Here is a 15,584-nt window from a genome sequence, read left to right as displayed (position 1 = left end):
AAATAATGACTACACATTGTTTATATTGCTTTATAGCAATATCATAGGAATAAAAATAATAATAGATTGTTTTAATGCAGCTTTACTGTAGTAAACAGAAACATACAGTCACAAAGTAATCATTTCAGTTAGTTTTAGGTCAAATTTTTGATTATAATTATTTAGTGAGCTCATTCGATAGCACAGTTGAAGTCTACATAATGCAGATTTACACAGCCTCATACCAAATGAATAAATATATGGACATGAAATAGTCATTTGAGTGGCGTAGTTTGTATTTCCATGTTATCATGTTAAGTCAATAAGCCATTTTCAATATTTAAGAAAACAAAACAAAATCCATTGCTTCCTTTAATGTAAATGCACAAAGGAATCAGTAAACTGTATCTGAAGTTAGCACATTAGCACTGAACACTGACACCTGTCTAGTTCCTCTCTCTTTGCACACATTTAAGTCGTGAATCCTGTAGATGGCAGCAGAGACCGGACAATTTTCAGCTCCTAAAAAAAACTCCTCTCAGATCCCAACGTTCAGCGTTCTGCAATCTGCACAAATTAGTTTTAATATTTTTGTGGCATCAGACATGTTGGCAGTAGCAACATGGGTGTCTCTGCGCAGGTTTCAGACCATTTGTGATGCTTTTGTCTCCGGGTAAATTTATTTTCTCCATAAATTATCCCACATTTTATCTACATTTGACAAAACATAATGTTACCGGGTATGGCAATGTGTGTTCGACGAGAACAGTATACACTGGTATTATGCAAGATTGTATTTAGAGACGCCTACGACGCTAATCATGGTCTTCAAAACAGCAATGTAGCATATGTTGTTAGAATTTAAATACTCCAGTTTTATTTTAAAAAATGAGCTGTCAAAAAGGCTCTTTAAATATGCCGGGTGTCAGGACCGCGCTATTTCATTACTACGTCATGACGTAAAGAATCACTGCATCTGAACCGATTCTTTGAAACGAACTGTTCGAAAGAACCGATTCCAGATTCCAATTAATAAAAACTAGTCAAACAGCTATATAACACGCGTAGAGTCGTTAAAGCATATGATCATATTAAACGTTAAAATCACAGATTACTGAGTTTTACCTTAGAACTATAGAAAATGAGCAGTGCTCGTTGCTTGCGTATTAAATACATTTTTCGTATACCAAGTAATCAGTGTGTATTTGTATATATTGTATCCAGAATTCAGCACGGAAGATTTACATGGAACGATGCGAGTTGTAAGTGTAGAAATTCTGTAGATATTCTATAAAGAAAAGTTTGGGCTCGTCCGGGATTTGAACCCGGGACCTCTCGCACCCGAAGCGAGAATCATACCCCTAGACCAACGAGCCGCGCACTGTATAGCGAAAATACCGCCTCATAAACTATTATCATGTGTATTACCACGGTTTAATGCTGATCCTTTAATCAATACGAAGTTTTCGTAGATTTACTTAAGGGAACCTTTTATTCATTTATATGTATTATTCGATAATCTACAAAAAAAACTAATTTAACAAATTCTTGTAAGAACTAACCTTACTGGTTAAGACAGTCCTCTAAATCAGACCGATGTAGTGTTTGAAGCAACAAACCAGGGAATAAAAGAAGAAAAAAGCCAAGAACGCGTCAATTAAGTTATTTTTTATATATCATACATAAGACTGTTTGAATATAATACAAAGGGCATTTTCATATACACAGCAAAGTCTTGACTAGATCTTACAATCTGTGGACACTTATCCTTTCCCCATGCTGTTCAATTATATAGTGCATGTTGCATGAAAAGGGTCAAGAAAATCTGAAAAGAAAGAATAAAATCAATCCAAAAGGCAGAAGAATGTTGAATTAAAATCCATGATCTTGTGTATCAGTGACATTTACCTATAATGCATTTAAGAGAAAGGGGGAGAAACAGACCTAGCAAACCATGAGCATTAGAAAAAGTGTGGACATACATGCGTCATACCCTGTGAAAAGATTCTTTCAGTACAAGTTATAAGCCCTACCTTTAATGTTGTCCTGGAGATGGCAAATGCCTCTGACTAAAAGCAATTTTGGCCCAATGACCAAGAAAGACAAAAAGGGTTAAAAATAAAATAAAATAAACAGGTAAGCAAACACATGGCAATTTAATTGACATACCAGCAGGAGCAATGTAGTGAGTTCTATACTTCCTTTATTTAAAAAAATATAAATATATACATAAATTCTATTTCAACTATTAAAAAGGGGCTGCATTTCATGAAAACTGCACTAAATCAGGTCTCATTTAGTGACAGCTGAAACAGGTGCACTCTTTAAAAGTTTCTGTAATTTTTAGATTTTGAATTTTTGGAATGTTTGTGTCAACGTCAGCAAACTGCACTCGAATGCTGTTATATATAGAGATATAGATATATATAAACAACATTTTGAAATCAAGCTAACATTCAGGTAAACCTTTGTTTTTCCGATTACCACTAGCCGTTGTGAGATTTGTAGTTATACCAAACATGATTCTGGCTGAAAGTGATGTCTTTGCGAAAGGAAAATCTGCAAATGTGAACACCACGCACTTTCTGGCAGGATAGTGTCCCACTGTCTGTGAAGAACTGCTAGATCGAGAGCAGCAGCAAACAGGGTTCCTTTGAAGAATCGAGACCTAAAGTGAGAAGCTAGGTGGGGAGGTGGGGGCTCACAACCTCGAGTGAGCACAGCTATCCTTAACGTGACTGAATAGTGATTATAAACACTTATCCTCTTCAGACCAACATGCATGTGCCCAGTGTCTGTGTGGCAGCGCGTCTCCTCTAGTTTCCCTTTGAATAAGCACATCTGAGGCAAACATCCAACCATCACTTGATAACAAATTCAACTCAGACTCAGAGGTCACAGTAGCTACAGTAGACTGCCTGAATAAATAAATTTAAGTAGCCACTTAGATTTAAAAAGGTAGAAATTAGCATGTTCATCAAATTAGGTATAAAAGGCAGCATCACTGACTGATAGACCAGGTAAATACAAAACAAAACACTTTTCTCTCCTCAGAATAATTTGTGATCTCTCAGCTACTCTGTAGCCTGCAGAGTAACCGTCAGTGTCCCTTCCCTCCCTTTGACAGGAAAAACAAATGAAAAAGGTAACAAATCGGGGAGGTTTATCCATATATTAAACCAATTTCAGTTTTTGTTACCATTAAAACATGAAGTTCAGCAAAAGTTCCAGTTTGAGAGAGTATACAGACTAAAATGGACTTTGATGAACCTTGGGCTGAAGTGGTGAACTGCTACATTATTTCTTACAGACACCTAGTGCTATAAAAAACAACTGCTTTGGTATATCAAAAGAAAGAAAGAAAGAAAGAAAGATGGTAATAAAGAAGAAAAAGTAATGTGTAAAATTCACAGCATAATTCAAGAGGAGAAAAAAGGCAGTCACATAAATCTCATTACATATCTTCTGTGTTCAACACAAAGAGGCAAATTTATGCAGATGTTTTTCAATGGGAACCACATGCTTGACGGGAAATAAAGAGGGGGGAAAAAAAAGGAAAAAAAGCCAATTAATGGGAATGAATACCTTCTATGTGAAATCCCACTTCGGCAATTTTAGGAAGTCATGTTAGGGACGTTTGAGCAAGACCCTGCAATTTGGAGTCCCTTAAATGAGAAATCTTTGCTAAATAAAGGCCTCTGAATAACCACTCTCATTCACCTTCCCTAACCAATTAAGGACTCTTTAAATGTTAAAAATAGAGGATAGCCATCATCTCTATTTAATGATAAAGTCCAGCTCCTTTTCAGTCAAGGTCCAAAAGTCATAAGGCCAAAGGGTTCTCGACAACAGCCCCAGATCCACCTGGATCGGGATCTGTCCCCCCTCGTCGCTCCTCAGCTGCTGTACGTAGTCGAAGCCGTCCGGTCTGGAGGACTCCAGGCCTGAAGAGTACTGCACCTGTCTGTCTAACACCAGCTCCTCCTCGCCGCTAGGCCAGCGCTCGCCACCGGAGCTCCGCAGCTATGTGCCCCCTCTCGAAGAGTTACACGATACCGACAACACGAAATATCACTGCAAGTACTGCTTCCTTGACACGCTACAGGTTTAAACACACAGCTCTTTAGAGAAGTTTCACTTAAAGGGTAAATAAAAGAACGACCAGCCAAATTATAATGTCCAATGTTTCACTTGTTTGAACTAAACAAATGTTTTGCATTGCTTTACATATAAAAAGCTGTACGACAGCTCACAGCTCTGAAATGCTCACTGTATTGAACAAAAAAAGGGACAAATAAAAACAAATCTCCTAGTTTCCGGTGTAACAGATGGTAAATAAGTACTGTATGCAGGTGAGTGAATTGGCAGATGGGTGTCTCAGTTTCACTATGGTTATTTGCAGTATTATTAACTTATCTAGAAATCGACAACGTAAAAATGATGGAAATACATATATACTTTTTAAATACTCTTCAATTTGTAGCGGTTCAGTGATATCTCCCCTCAGAAGTGAGCAGCTTTTATTCTCTATGCACCTTTTGAAAAAACAGGAGAAAATGAAATGAAAACACCACCATAAAAAAAAAAAAAAAAAACGGAACAAAACAAAAAACAAAAATAAAATTCACACAGAAAAACAAACCCATTTCAGCTAAAGTCACGAGCTGGCCATCGAGCTCTGCTGAACACAGACTCCAGTCATCGGAGAATCTTCCCTATCAATGCCTTGTCTCATGCCCAGGTGTCCCTCTGCTATAAAGTGACCAGTTCCTGTGTTTGTGGCAACAGGGTACGTGGGATGTCCAGCCATACCAGTCTCTTGGCGAGGATTTGAGAAGGCACCCAAACCCATACTCATACTTATACTTCCGTTTTGGCTAAAGTCCAGGGTGTTGGCAGGAAGCTGGCGGAGCTGGTAAGCCTGGTTGCCTTGGTTTCCTGTGGAAGAGGAAGATGTGGAGGAAGAGGATGCCGAGGAAGACAGGGATGTCATGGACAGATGACCATGCACCACCTCCATGGAATCCTGGGTGGAGGCGCTGTTGGTGGGCGAGTTGTAGAGTCGCGGCCGTGGTCGCGTTGCTATGACCTGTCCATGGTGATGATGGTGGTGATGGGGGTGCAATGCCTTGGGATGCTGGGGAGGCACATGAAAAGTGGTTTCCTGGACTGGATGAGTCTCTACAGTGACAGGTTCTGGTCCTACGATTCCAGGCCATACTACTGGTGGATGATAAGGCTGTCTCGCCTGCACAAATAAGGAAAAACATTGTTCAGCCATAAAGGCCTAACTTTGAATTGCTTTAACCAAAGACTATAGAAATACAAAGACGGTTCACTCCTATACTTATGAATGGGAGAAAGTGCAACGCGCAATATGGCGGGATAGTACCACCTTCTAAATGAAAGAGCCAATCGTTGATTGGTATAGTCATTGCGGTTCGGTTCCCATAGAAACCTGAGGCTGGACCAGTCGATGCGCATGCACAGTCATAAGCGCGTTGGAGCTACACATGCGCATTGGCTGGTCTAGCCTGAAAAAAAAAGGGTTTTTAAATGCTATTTGAGCATAAGAAACAACATTCATGGGGCAGTTTGTGTCTGATTTTGTTGCTGATTTGTAATATGTAATTTAATCGCTAGTTCAGCGAGCCATTTTTGAGATTTCAGGATTCCCCCAGTCATGTAGATGACTTGGTTTTGTTTGAGCTGCCCGGAGGCGTTGCAAATATGGCGGCCGAGTGAACAGACTTTCCTTGAAAGGGACTTTGCTTTAACTACTTGACAAGATCAACCAGGCGGGCTCACCTGAGGGCAAAGGTTGTCACAGTCTATGGCTGGCATGGCTGTGCCGAAATGCCCGCTGCTGTGCCGATGGTGATGAGTTGGATCGGATCTTGCTCTGCCACTGGTGCTTGTTCCAGACGATCCTCCTGAAGCAGAGGAAATGAACTACGTTAAGCTTTAAGCGTTTAAGCTTTTTTAAACACATTACTATCAAGTCAGTTTCAACCAAGAGCTTAGAGACCAGAACAGATGAAATCGTAGTAGAACCTGAGCTTGAGGATGTACTAGAAGTGGTCCCTGATGACTGCGACTGCTCAAGTGCAGGACTTGTTGACACACTACTGCTTGTATTGGTTCCTTCATCCGTCGTCTTCTTGAAGAAACTGTGCTGGAGAGCATAGTAGGGCTGAATTCGCGTCTTGGGGTCATAGTCCAGCATTCTGAGAATGAGGTCCTTGAACTTCAAGTAGTCAGCTACTGCGTGGCCAGATTCTCCTGCCCGACGACCGCCTGGTCCACCACATTCCACTCCCAAGATAGCATGGAGCTTTCGAGATGCCGGAGGTTTGTACTGCTCACAGAAAAGTAGAAAGACGTTCTAGCAACAATAACAAGCATTCCCACAAAAGCTGCATAAAAACAAAAATCCCACGATAGTAAAATATCAGTAACACGTACCCTTTTTCCATCTTTGGTCTTCTTAATACTCCATGTCCCATCTGACAACTTCTCAAAGAACTTCCTGGCTTTTGGTGCTAGGTCCATAATGTGATTGGGTGGGATCCCAAGTACTTCAACAATTTTGTTCATTTGGTCCACCTGATAGGGTTTCGATTGAAGAATAAGTTTGTTAAGCAACACATTTAGTATAGGGACCAATTCTCACTATTACCTAGTTGCTTATTGGCATGCTTATTAATAATATATTAGCTGTTTATTAGTACTTATAAAGCACATATTCTACATGACCATCTACATCCCTAATCCTACCCAACACCTAAACTTAACAACTATCTTACTAACTATAAATAAGCAGAAAGAACTGGCGAGAATTGGACCTTAAATAAAGTGTGACCATTTGTTTTATCTATGTTTTTTTACTATAACATTCAGTTTTAGTTATGTAGAATCTAACTCCTGTATTCTGTACAAATTAAACAATAATTTAGGGGATTCATTCCCACATATCAATGTAGTAGTTACTCATAAAACTTGTATTCATGGTGTTTAAGGACACGGGAAACATTAGTTATAATAACAATCATCATCATTAATAATATTAATACCAACTCATACAGCTCATTACCTCATTGGCTCCACTAAATAGAGGCTCTCCTGTATGCATTTCCACCAGAATACATCCCAGAGACCACATGTCTATGGCCAAGTCATACGGCATTCCCAATAACACTTCAGGGGAGCGGTAGAATCGACTCTGGATGTACTGATATATCTGATGGGAGGAGGACGAATACACAATCAATTACTTGAAGCATTCTGTAACAAATCTCCACACTTTCCTCATGTTCAGTAAATAAGTCAGTTCATAATACCCTTTGTCCCAGTTGGCAGGAGCTCCCAAAGTCCACTATTTTGATGGCACTTCTCTTGGGGTTACATAGCAGGATGTTCTCTGGCTTTAGGTCACAGTGGATGATGCTGAGCTCAGGTGTAGCGAGAAACAGTAGTGCTGTACACAACTGCTGGGCAAACTTCCGTGTCAGATTCAAAGAGACACCTCTGAAGTTCGTATTCCGTAACAAGTCATACAGGTTGTATGACAACATTTCAAATACTAAGCAAAGATGATTCCGGAACATGAAGTGCCGTTTCAAGTGTACTGAGAAAAGAAATGCATTTCGATTTTTATATTTAAAATTGAAGGAATGCACTGTATGCAAAGATTTTGAAATGATATCACAGAATTGAACAGGCTGCTTACCTATATAGTATTTCATCTCTGTGTCATGTTTGTTCATGAGCTCGAGAAGCCGTACTTCAATTTGAGCTTGATTCAGAAAGGCTTTCTTGTTCTTGATAATCTTAATTGCTACCCACTCTTGCTCAGCTCGATCGTAAGCTTTTACAACCTAAAAAAGTGCCAATTACATTCATATAAGACAATACTTTTGTTTGCTTATAAGATCTTGAAACTACTTTGAAATGGCAATTACACCATGCATCATTTTGCCAGCCATGGATCTTGCTTTCAAAGTTCAAAACAATAATTTAGCCTCTATTTTATCAGGTAAAATGCTGATAATATCCCAATTTTCTAACATTTATCATTTTATTTTTTCCCCTTTCAAAAATAAATCTTAAACAACTGAAGAAAACTCAAGACATTATACCTGGCCAAATGACCCTTTTCCAATTAAAGAGTCAATTTCATAGCGGTCCATCCATTTTTCCCCATTCTTGACAATGTAGTCATAGTTCTCATCATCGTAGCCATCATTGAAGACTTTCCTTTCTTTCTTGTGGCTGGAGTCCTCACCTTGACCCTGTTGATGCCGTCGTTTCTTTTTTGCATAATACACCTATACAAAGGAGAGCAAGTAAGCTTCACCGCATTAGTCTCAATTCAAAAATCCTTGAGCATTGTTGCACTCTTAACTTAGTGTGAAAACTTCCTAAAAGACTTTTCAGAGGTACGACTACTTATGATCTAGTATCATAATTTTGTTCTTAACTATTCTTTAGCTTTATTTTATGCTGTACTATGGCAAGGAAAGTAATATAGATATGAAAATAGCAATAAAATGAAGACATTTTTACCTCATTGATGTGTTTGTAGGTTTTGATCAGGTCTATGGAGAGCTTCCTTAAAGGAGCTAAAGTGGGGTCACGAAAGCACTGGGGCATGTGCCTCTGCAATAAAAGAAGGGGAAACACGTGTATTTACTAGGTGACACATTTTTAATTTAACAAATTCACATACTTTTTGACTAAGAGGTAAAATAATCCAAAGGATAAGCGAAAAGTAACAGGAAGTATTCATTTCACAAAGTGCAATAACTCATCCATGTTTATTCACAATGCAAAAACACTAAGTGCATAAACAGGAGCGGAGCATCCAGTACCTGGCTGGCAGTGAGTGCTTGTGTCTGATCACTGTATGGCAGTACAGTGACAGACTGATCTGTACTCTGCTGGTGACAGTCACTGTACTGCTGGTGCGAATGAGGCATGGGAGCAGCCATCTGAAGACCAGCAGCATGGAAAGAAAGAGAGGGTGCAAGCCGGACAGACGAGGGTTTGCATGCTGAGGTCTCTCCCCCTAGAGGAAATTTAAGCTAAATTAGTGTGTGTTAGAACAAAATTCTCCTCTCTCCCTGTGATCCTTTGAACCGCAAACCTCTTTCAGGTTATTAAGACTATCCTTTTTTCTCTGGTTTAGGAGAGCAAAGCCATCTCTGAGATTTTTATGTAACAAAAATGAAGCATAGGCTTGTAGCACTAGAACTAAAACACAATAGGATAGAAAGAGAATATATACATATGTACAAAAAAAATAAATAAATCAATGAATTTATTAATCTTGTTTATCGGAATATAGCAAAACACATCCCTGTAAGAGGAAGAGGAATGGCAGAAAAAAAATAAAGGCACTAACAATTAAAGCATAGTAATTAAAAAAAGACAATATCATTTAACATAACTACAGAAATGAAAAAAAAAAAAAAAAAAAAAAAGATCTCTTCTCAATTTCTAAATAAAAAGAGAAAAGACTACAGTGCAAATTTCATGTCAAGTACAAAAATCTTCGGTCAGAAATCTGTCCTTTTTTAAGCTGTAAATTGTGATAATTATAAGAAGCTTGCTCATATATCAGCATCTCTTGCCAGGCAACACAATGCACCACAGCCACACAGAATCCCACCACTATTCAGAATCCCAGCAACAGCACCTAATTAGCATAGCCTATCACCAAGAAGATACAGTGTGATTTGGCAAGCCCATCAATGTTCAAGCCAATCACAGAAGAGTATGCAAATAGCCTACTTTTGTTGCCAGGGCAGAGCTGCTCCCATTTTCCAATAAGAAAACAAGAAATAAACAAGAAATAAAATTGAACTTTGGCACACTTAGATGAAGCATCCACCACATTGGAGCCTGACAGCAAAATAGCAGCTCAGACCCCACTCGTGGTGTAGGAGCAGAGAATGATTCAGCTGACCTAACTAAGGCAGGGCAAAGAATTCATGTGATCCACAAAATATCAGAGGATGGAAACACTTCTACAGCCTCAAACACAACCATTTAAAATGATTTTCAGGACAAAAGCCTATGAAATAATAGCATTTTTACACTAATTTACCAACATAAACATTTTAAATTGATTCTATATTTTTTAAAAAGGTACAGTAAAATATCAGAGTTGCTTGTATTTTTTAACTGTTCTGCTAAGGCATATTTCTCAACATGGGCTTGATGATTCATGTTGTCAAGGACTGCATGCAGTTCACCAAGAGAGAAACTGATGTATGTCACAGTACAAACAGAAACATTACATTCTGCACCACAGAAGATGCTCTTACTGCATATCTAGTTCTGTTTTTTTGTGATTTATAAGCAGCCTTTATAACTTAAAGCAGAAATACGAATTTATAGACCTGTATTAAAAATGATAAAGTTGGTAACATATAAAATATGTCAACAAGGCTTTGCAAATATAAACATTAAATATAACCCTCTGAGGCGCATTTCACCATTCAGTGTCACTCAGATTTTACACGAGTCCTTCTCAGATTGACATTTTATTTCTGAATCTGACTAAACTACAAAAAACAACAAGAAATACGATATATTTGTTTTTTTCTGTTTACTGATCTGTTTCAAGGGATGAAATCAAGTAAAAATAATATGAATAAATTAATTATAAGACTTGTTTTTAACAACACTAGCAAAAACTAGTGATATATGTTTTGTAATAACCAAATAATAATAAATTACCCTCAGGAGCTTTTGACATTTAATTGATCCTTTTCAATTAATTCTATTCCATGGCATGTCTGGCTATTGGCAGGCCAGGTAAACATCAAACATACAATAAATTCCCTTGACTACTGTACAGTCAGGGACTGTGATCATTAAATGACCTTCTCACAACAATGCCAAACATGTTGAATGCACATGAAACAAGAACAATTACGGCTTTCCATCAAACATTTTCCAATTTATAATAAAGCTCTGTAACACAACTGGTCCTTACTTATAGTGTAATAGTGGGTCAGCTCCCTGTAATTTATGACTTTTAAGATGGCCAGTGACACCTTCTCAAAATACAAAGCTAAAATGTGTTACATGTCCCAGAAATTATTCCACTTATTTGGTGTGGAGCACAAGAACAAAAAAGTAGATAGAACAAACAGAGACAAACTTCACCCAAGTTATGACTAAGCCACAAAAAAGAAAACAGCTTGATGGTTTTTTGCTACCCACTAGATATCCCACTTCAAACCAATGTCAAAGTGACTAAATGCAGCAATGTTCAACTTTAACCATCATTTTACACAGTGACAAGTACTGAATTTGACAAGTACCACCACAGGAATCAACATAGTAAGACGTGCATAACTGCACAACAGTTTCTGCTTCAAAACAAGAGATGCAAACAGCTAACCTGGATGTATGATTTCCAATATAATTTAATTTCATCTTAATTAGCTGTAAAATGTTTGATTCACTTACAATAAGTGTTAACTAACTTATCCTCCCACATTTCTAACTTTCCTTAAGAGTCCTACATGAATAGAAGGGCTGCAAATAAACTTTGATGAACAAACATCACAATGAAAGAGGAACAATTTACAGAAATTACAACTCGTCTCAAAACTGAGCATGTAAAGCGTGCATTTGTATTTACTTGGGTAACACTGAATTCCTATTTCTACAAGTAAGCCTAAGTTCACAATTACTACAGAACTTTGTCTAATTTAACCAAACATACTCAAGTGTTGACAAAAATAGCATTTCCCCCCATTAAAATTTCCATAAGTTACATAAGTTATAATTAATCTAAATGTTATGACTAATTTCTAAACAGCTAATTAAAAAAACAAGCCCAGGAATAACACTACAGCAGATCAGCTGGATTTCAGCACCACTGAAACTCCAAAACAATGTCAATAAGATAGAAAGAAAAGGGATACTGGACTGCGCATGGAGTGTAAAGAGAAAAGTGTACGCGACAGTACAGATCCTGGTCCTTTTGTGCATGTAGGCCCATTCCTGCATATCCAGCTAAACGCATGCGACTTATTCTTCTAGTGTGACTGAAATAAGGTTTGTGCAAAACAACGAATAAACTTCATCACAGGAAAGAAAAACAAAAACCCCCTGTTAAACTAGGACCACTGTCAATCACACTTCTAGACTGCTGTGGGAGGAAGTGATAGACAAAAAAGATGGCATCTGATATAGATCTACCTATGAACTTTCAGAATAAAGTTTACCTCAGAGAAACAGAAGCAACAAACCATGACCCTATTTAAGAGACATTTCTCTATGCACAATGCATCTGTATGAGCTGTACTTTTATTATGTATATAACATCACCAAAGCTGAACCTTCAGGTGACACTGAGGGGGAATCTTACAACCTGTCCTGTATTTACCTGGTCAGAGACCATTATTCAACTGAATAAGACGAAAGCATTTCTTCACAGACTACCAAATACAAATCTGAGCAGCGTACCATCCATTCCTTCACGTTCACTATAAATAACTTGATAAAAACCCTTTAACACTGAGCAAACTAACCAGAGTTAAACTGAGTGATAGTCACAGGCAAAGCGGACCTTACCTCTCTAGCTGGCTTAGCCATTCATCGGGCTCGATCGGACTCGTTTAACGTCTCCATCGTCACGCTAAAGTCTAAACCCGTACTACATGACTGAGCAATGTTTGCTGGATAACTATGGTTAGGCATCACATCGCTGGCTAATGTCAGCCCCCCTCCCCCGACAGGAAACCAGCCTGATGGCTAACTGACAACACGCTAGTCATGGGGCTTCATCATCATCATCATCACCTCCACCACCAGCGTTACCAGCCAAACACTCCCATCGGAGTGATGTGATGATACACTTCTGTAATCACCAGCTGGCAGACTTTCTGAGGGTATATATAAAATCGTAGGCTGAGCAAACCCCACATTCACACACATTTGCTCCGGCAGTCTGACCTAGCGAAGCTACACGGGGTTACCTGATAAACGACTAACAGACTGTCCTAAAACCTGCACAAATGCTCGCTGCTGGGGCTTGGGGAGTGTAAAAGCAGACGCTGATGATCGGATGAGCTATCTGGTGCATGAACAAAGATCGCTAACTAACGCGAGGAAAGTTATTAATCGGCTAGCCATCTAGGCCAAATCAACCTAGCCTGTAGCTGCAACCAAACAAGCGGTTTGTAAACAAACCTACAAAGGCCACAAGATTCACTTAGACCTCTACAAATCTCAAATACTCACCTTTGATGGTGTGATCTTCATTTAAAGTCCCAGATCCAGTAAAGTGAGGCGACTGATCCAGTTTCTCTACGCTGCTTCCGATGAGACACCCCTAATGTATTGAGCCAGACGGGGCTAAATGCCTTCCTATTTCGATTGACAGGTAAAACGGCGTCTTTCCAATGCGTTTTTGCCCATGTCAGATCTCATTTGTGTATTAATCATGGTTTGTAAGTGGTGAAGTGATGGCTAGCGGCTAGTTAGCGCTCTTTCTCAGTGACTTTAACGAACGCGGCTAACCAGCTAGCGCTCAGAAACGCACATCCGAGATTATTCGCTTCTGTAGAGGCGGAGACGCAAATGAATTGTTTTCAAAAGCAAAATTAGTCACAAAAAACCAACGACATGCAGATATTCTAGAAAGCGCTACGTGAAAAGGTGAACAAAAACCGTTAAGCTTTTTCTGTCAGTTTTCACAAAATGGCGCGCGTTCCAAACCTGCGCAGCGGACCGGCCCGGAGGACCCGAGACACGGACTACTAGCCCAACAAATATATTCCTGACATTCCGATTCTTTGTCCCGGTGTCGTTTTCAGTCCGAAGCGGTTGGCGAAGCCTTTCTAAAACTGTCACTGTTACGAGCGCGTGACTGCATTATTCCGGCGGGAAGCGAAAACATTTGAAAGATTAATAAAGCAACTGACAAAATGGCGACAGCCTGGGCTGTTGCTATGGCAACTGTCAATCAAGAAGACGAGTACCCGGATGTTCAAATGACGATTCGAAGGGGGGAACAGTAAAGGTTGCTGCACGCCGTGTCAATCAAGTAAAACTGTCAAAGAAACTTTAAACAAACAATCATTTAAGCATTTTGCAAAACGCTGAACTATTTTAAACAACACTGGGCTGTTTTTTGCTAATTATTGACAGCTTACGCGTAGTTTGTGGACAATTAACTATATTATGCAAAATGCTATGCTTACTCGATAATAATGTATAAACACGTTTGTTTTAGGTAAAACATGTTGCATGTGCTAAGTAAAAATGTATAACAAATGATATAAGGTTTAGGATAAGTCATGTTTTAAAACACCAGAGGACACTGCAAGCTTATCGTGATTGTGTTGCGTTTGTCAGTTTTATCTGGCTTTATGATATTAAAAGTTCATTAAAACGTTATGTAGGATTACAATCTAACTTTCTCAGGTTAATGTGATTTCTTGTGTGCTTATGTACCTTTTGCCAGGCTTATTTTTACAGCCATTTGATTGTCTGAAAAAAAGTGCTGGATTGTGATATTAATGTAATATTTGTGTTGATTTTGTTTTTATTAAACCTGCATAACAGTTGCAGTATGTGAATCTGTAGTTGGCCATTGCAGCACCATGGACAGCAACAGCTGCACTGAGGAATAAAAAGAGCTGGAGGAGGTAACAATTTGAATACATTCCTACCATTCTTGAATTTATGTGGTAAAGTAACAGTATAGTTTACAGTGAACTAAATTTCTTGTCCTTTGCCAGCTTGTTTACTGTGAGCCGTCAAATCATGTTTATGACAATGTCAAAGTGCCTTAACTTTTCAGATGAGTTTGGATTTGGATTATCTCCAATGCTTTTGGGGTCGTTATTATGGGATTTGTCTGTTCCTGAGGGCATGGAACAGTTCTTTTAAGGTTCCCCTAAAAATTCTAATACTTGTTCAACCAAGTAGCTCTTTCCATTTTTGCCTTTTATTTTTAAAGAGAAATTATGAATTTTGTAACACTGTACAATAAATATTTGCAGGGAATTTAATATTTTATTATAAATAAAGTATTATCAAAATAATTAATATTTACACTACTTCTAATATTTCCAAAGACATCTACATTTGTGGATGAACACAATCATGAATGGTTTGACATTAAAAACCTTTACAGAATTTAAGGAATATTTTCTATTGGCCAATTTTTACATTATTTAAATACATCATCAATGATAATTTTGTCATTTTACTTTTAAAATAAATGAAACGGTTCCTTTTTAAAGTTACTTGCTTTGGGAAATGTTGATGTAATGTGAGCAGTCATAATGCTGTAAAATTTGTACTTGTGGTGAAATTACTGGACAAACATTGAATCAAAAGTTACAATAAAGACAATGTTACAAAACATTTTTTCTTTAAAATAAATGCTGTACTTTTTAACTTTCTATTTATCTTAAAATCCTGAAAATTTTTTTTATCAAAATATGAAACCGCAAAAACAGTGTTCAAAATGGATAATAAATTTAAGAACCAAATCAGATTAGAATTCATTTTGAAGGATCATGTGTCACTTAAGACACGTATAATGGCTGTTAAATTCAGCTTTGCGTCGCAGG

The 15,584-nt window shown here is 38.2% G+C and overlaps 1 protein-coding gene and 1 non-coding gene across 3 annotated transcripts; both read right to left on the bottom strand.

Annotated features, from left to right (window-relative positions):
- Nucleotides 1-1,283: 1,283 nt before the first annotated feature.
- On the bottom strand, nt 1,284-1,355 carry trnap-cgg (transfer RNA proline (anticodon CGG)). Its single transcript has one exon. It is a non-coding gene; the product is annotated as a tRNA-Pro (tRNA).
- Nucleotides 1,356-1,632: 277 nt separating this feature from the next.
- dyrk1ab (dual-specificity tyrosine-(Y)-phosphorylation regulated kinase 1A, b) lies at nt 1,633-13,919 on the bottom strand. 2 transcript variants are annotated; one of them, XM_058799653.1, is made up of 11 exons: nt 13,243-13,919; nt 8,850-9,046; nt 8,545-8,637; nt 8,118-8,306; nt 7,709-7,856; nt 7,320-7,606; nt 7,073-7,219; nt 6,445-6,585; nt 6,034-6,337; nt 5,788-5,912; nt 1,633-5,227 (listed from the first exon to the last, which is right to left on the bottom strand). In XM_058799653.1, exons 2-11 carry the CDS (start codon nt 8,967-8,969, stop codon nt 4,637-4,639), a joined length of 2,145 nt encoding a protein of 714 aa, XP_058655636.1. In that variant the 5' UTR covers nt 8,970-9,046; nt 13,243-13,919; the 3' UTR covers nt 1,633-4,636. The 2 variants fall into 2 exon arrangements, with proteins under 2 accessions (XP_058655636.1, XP_058655637.1); XM_058799654.1 differs by lacking the exon at nt 13,243-13,919 and adding an exon at nt 12,574-13,215.
- Between the last annotated feature and the right edge of the window lie 1,665 nt (nt 13,920-15,584).

This window comes from Onychostoma macrolepis, chromosome 15, assembly GCF_012432095.1.
Source record: "Onychostoma macrolepis isolate SWU-2019 chromosome 15, ASM1243209v1, whole genome shotgun sequence".
In the NCBI taxonomy this organism is placed as follows: Eukaryota; Metazoa; Chordata; class Actinopteri; order Cypriniformes; family Cyprinidae; genus Onychostoma; species Onychostoma macrolepis.
The sequence above is the reverse complement of the archived record's forward strand: the minus strand, read 5'-3'. Positions and strand labels throughout refer to the sequence as shown.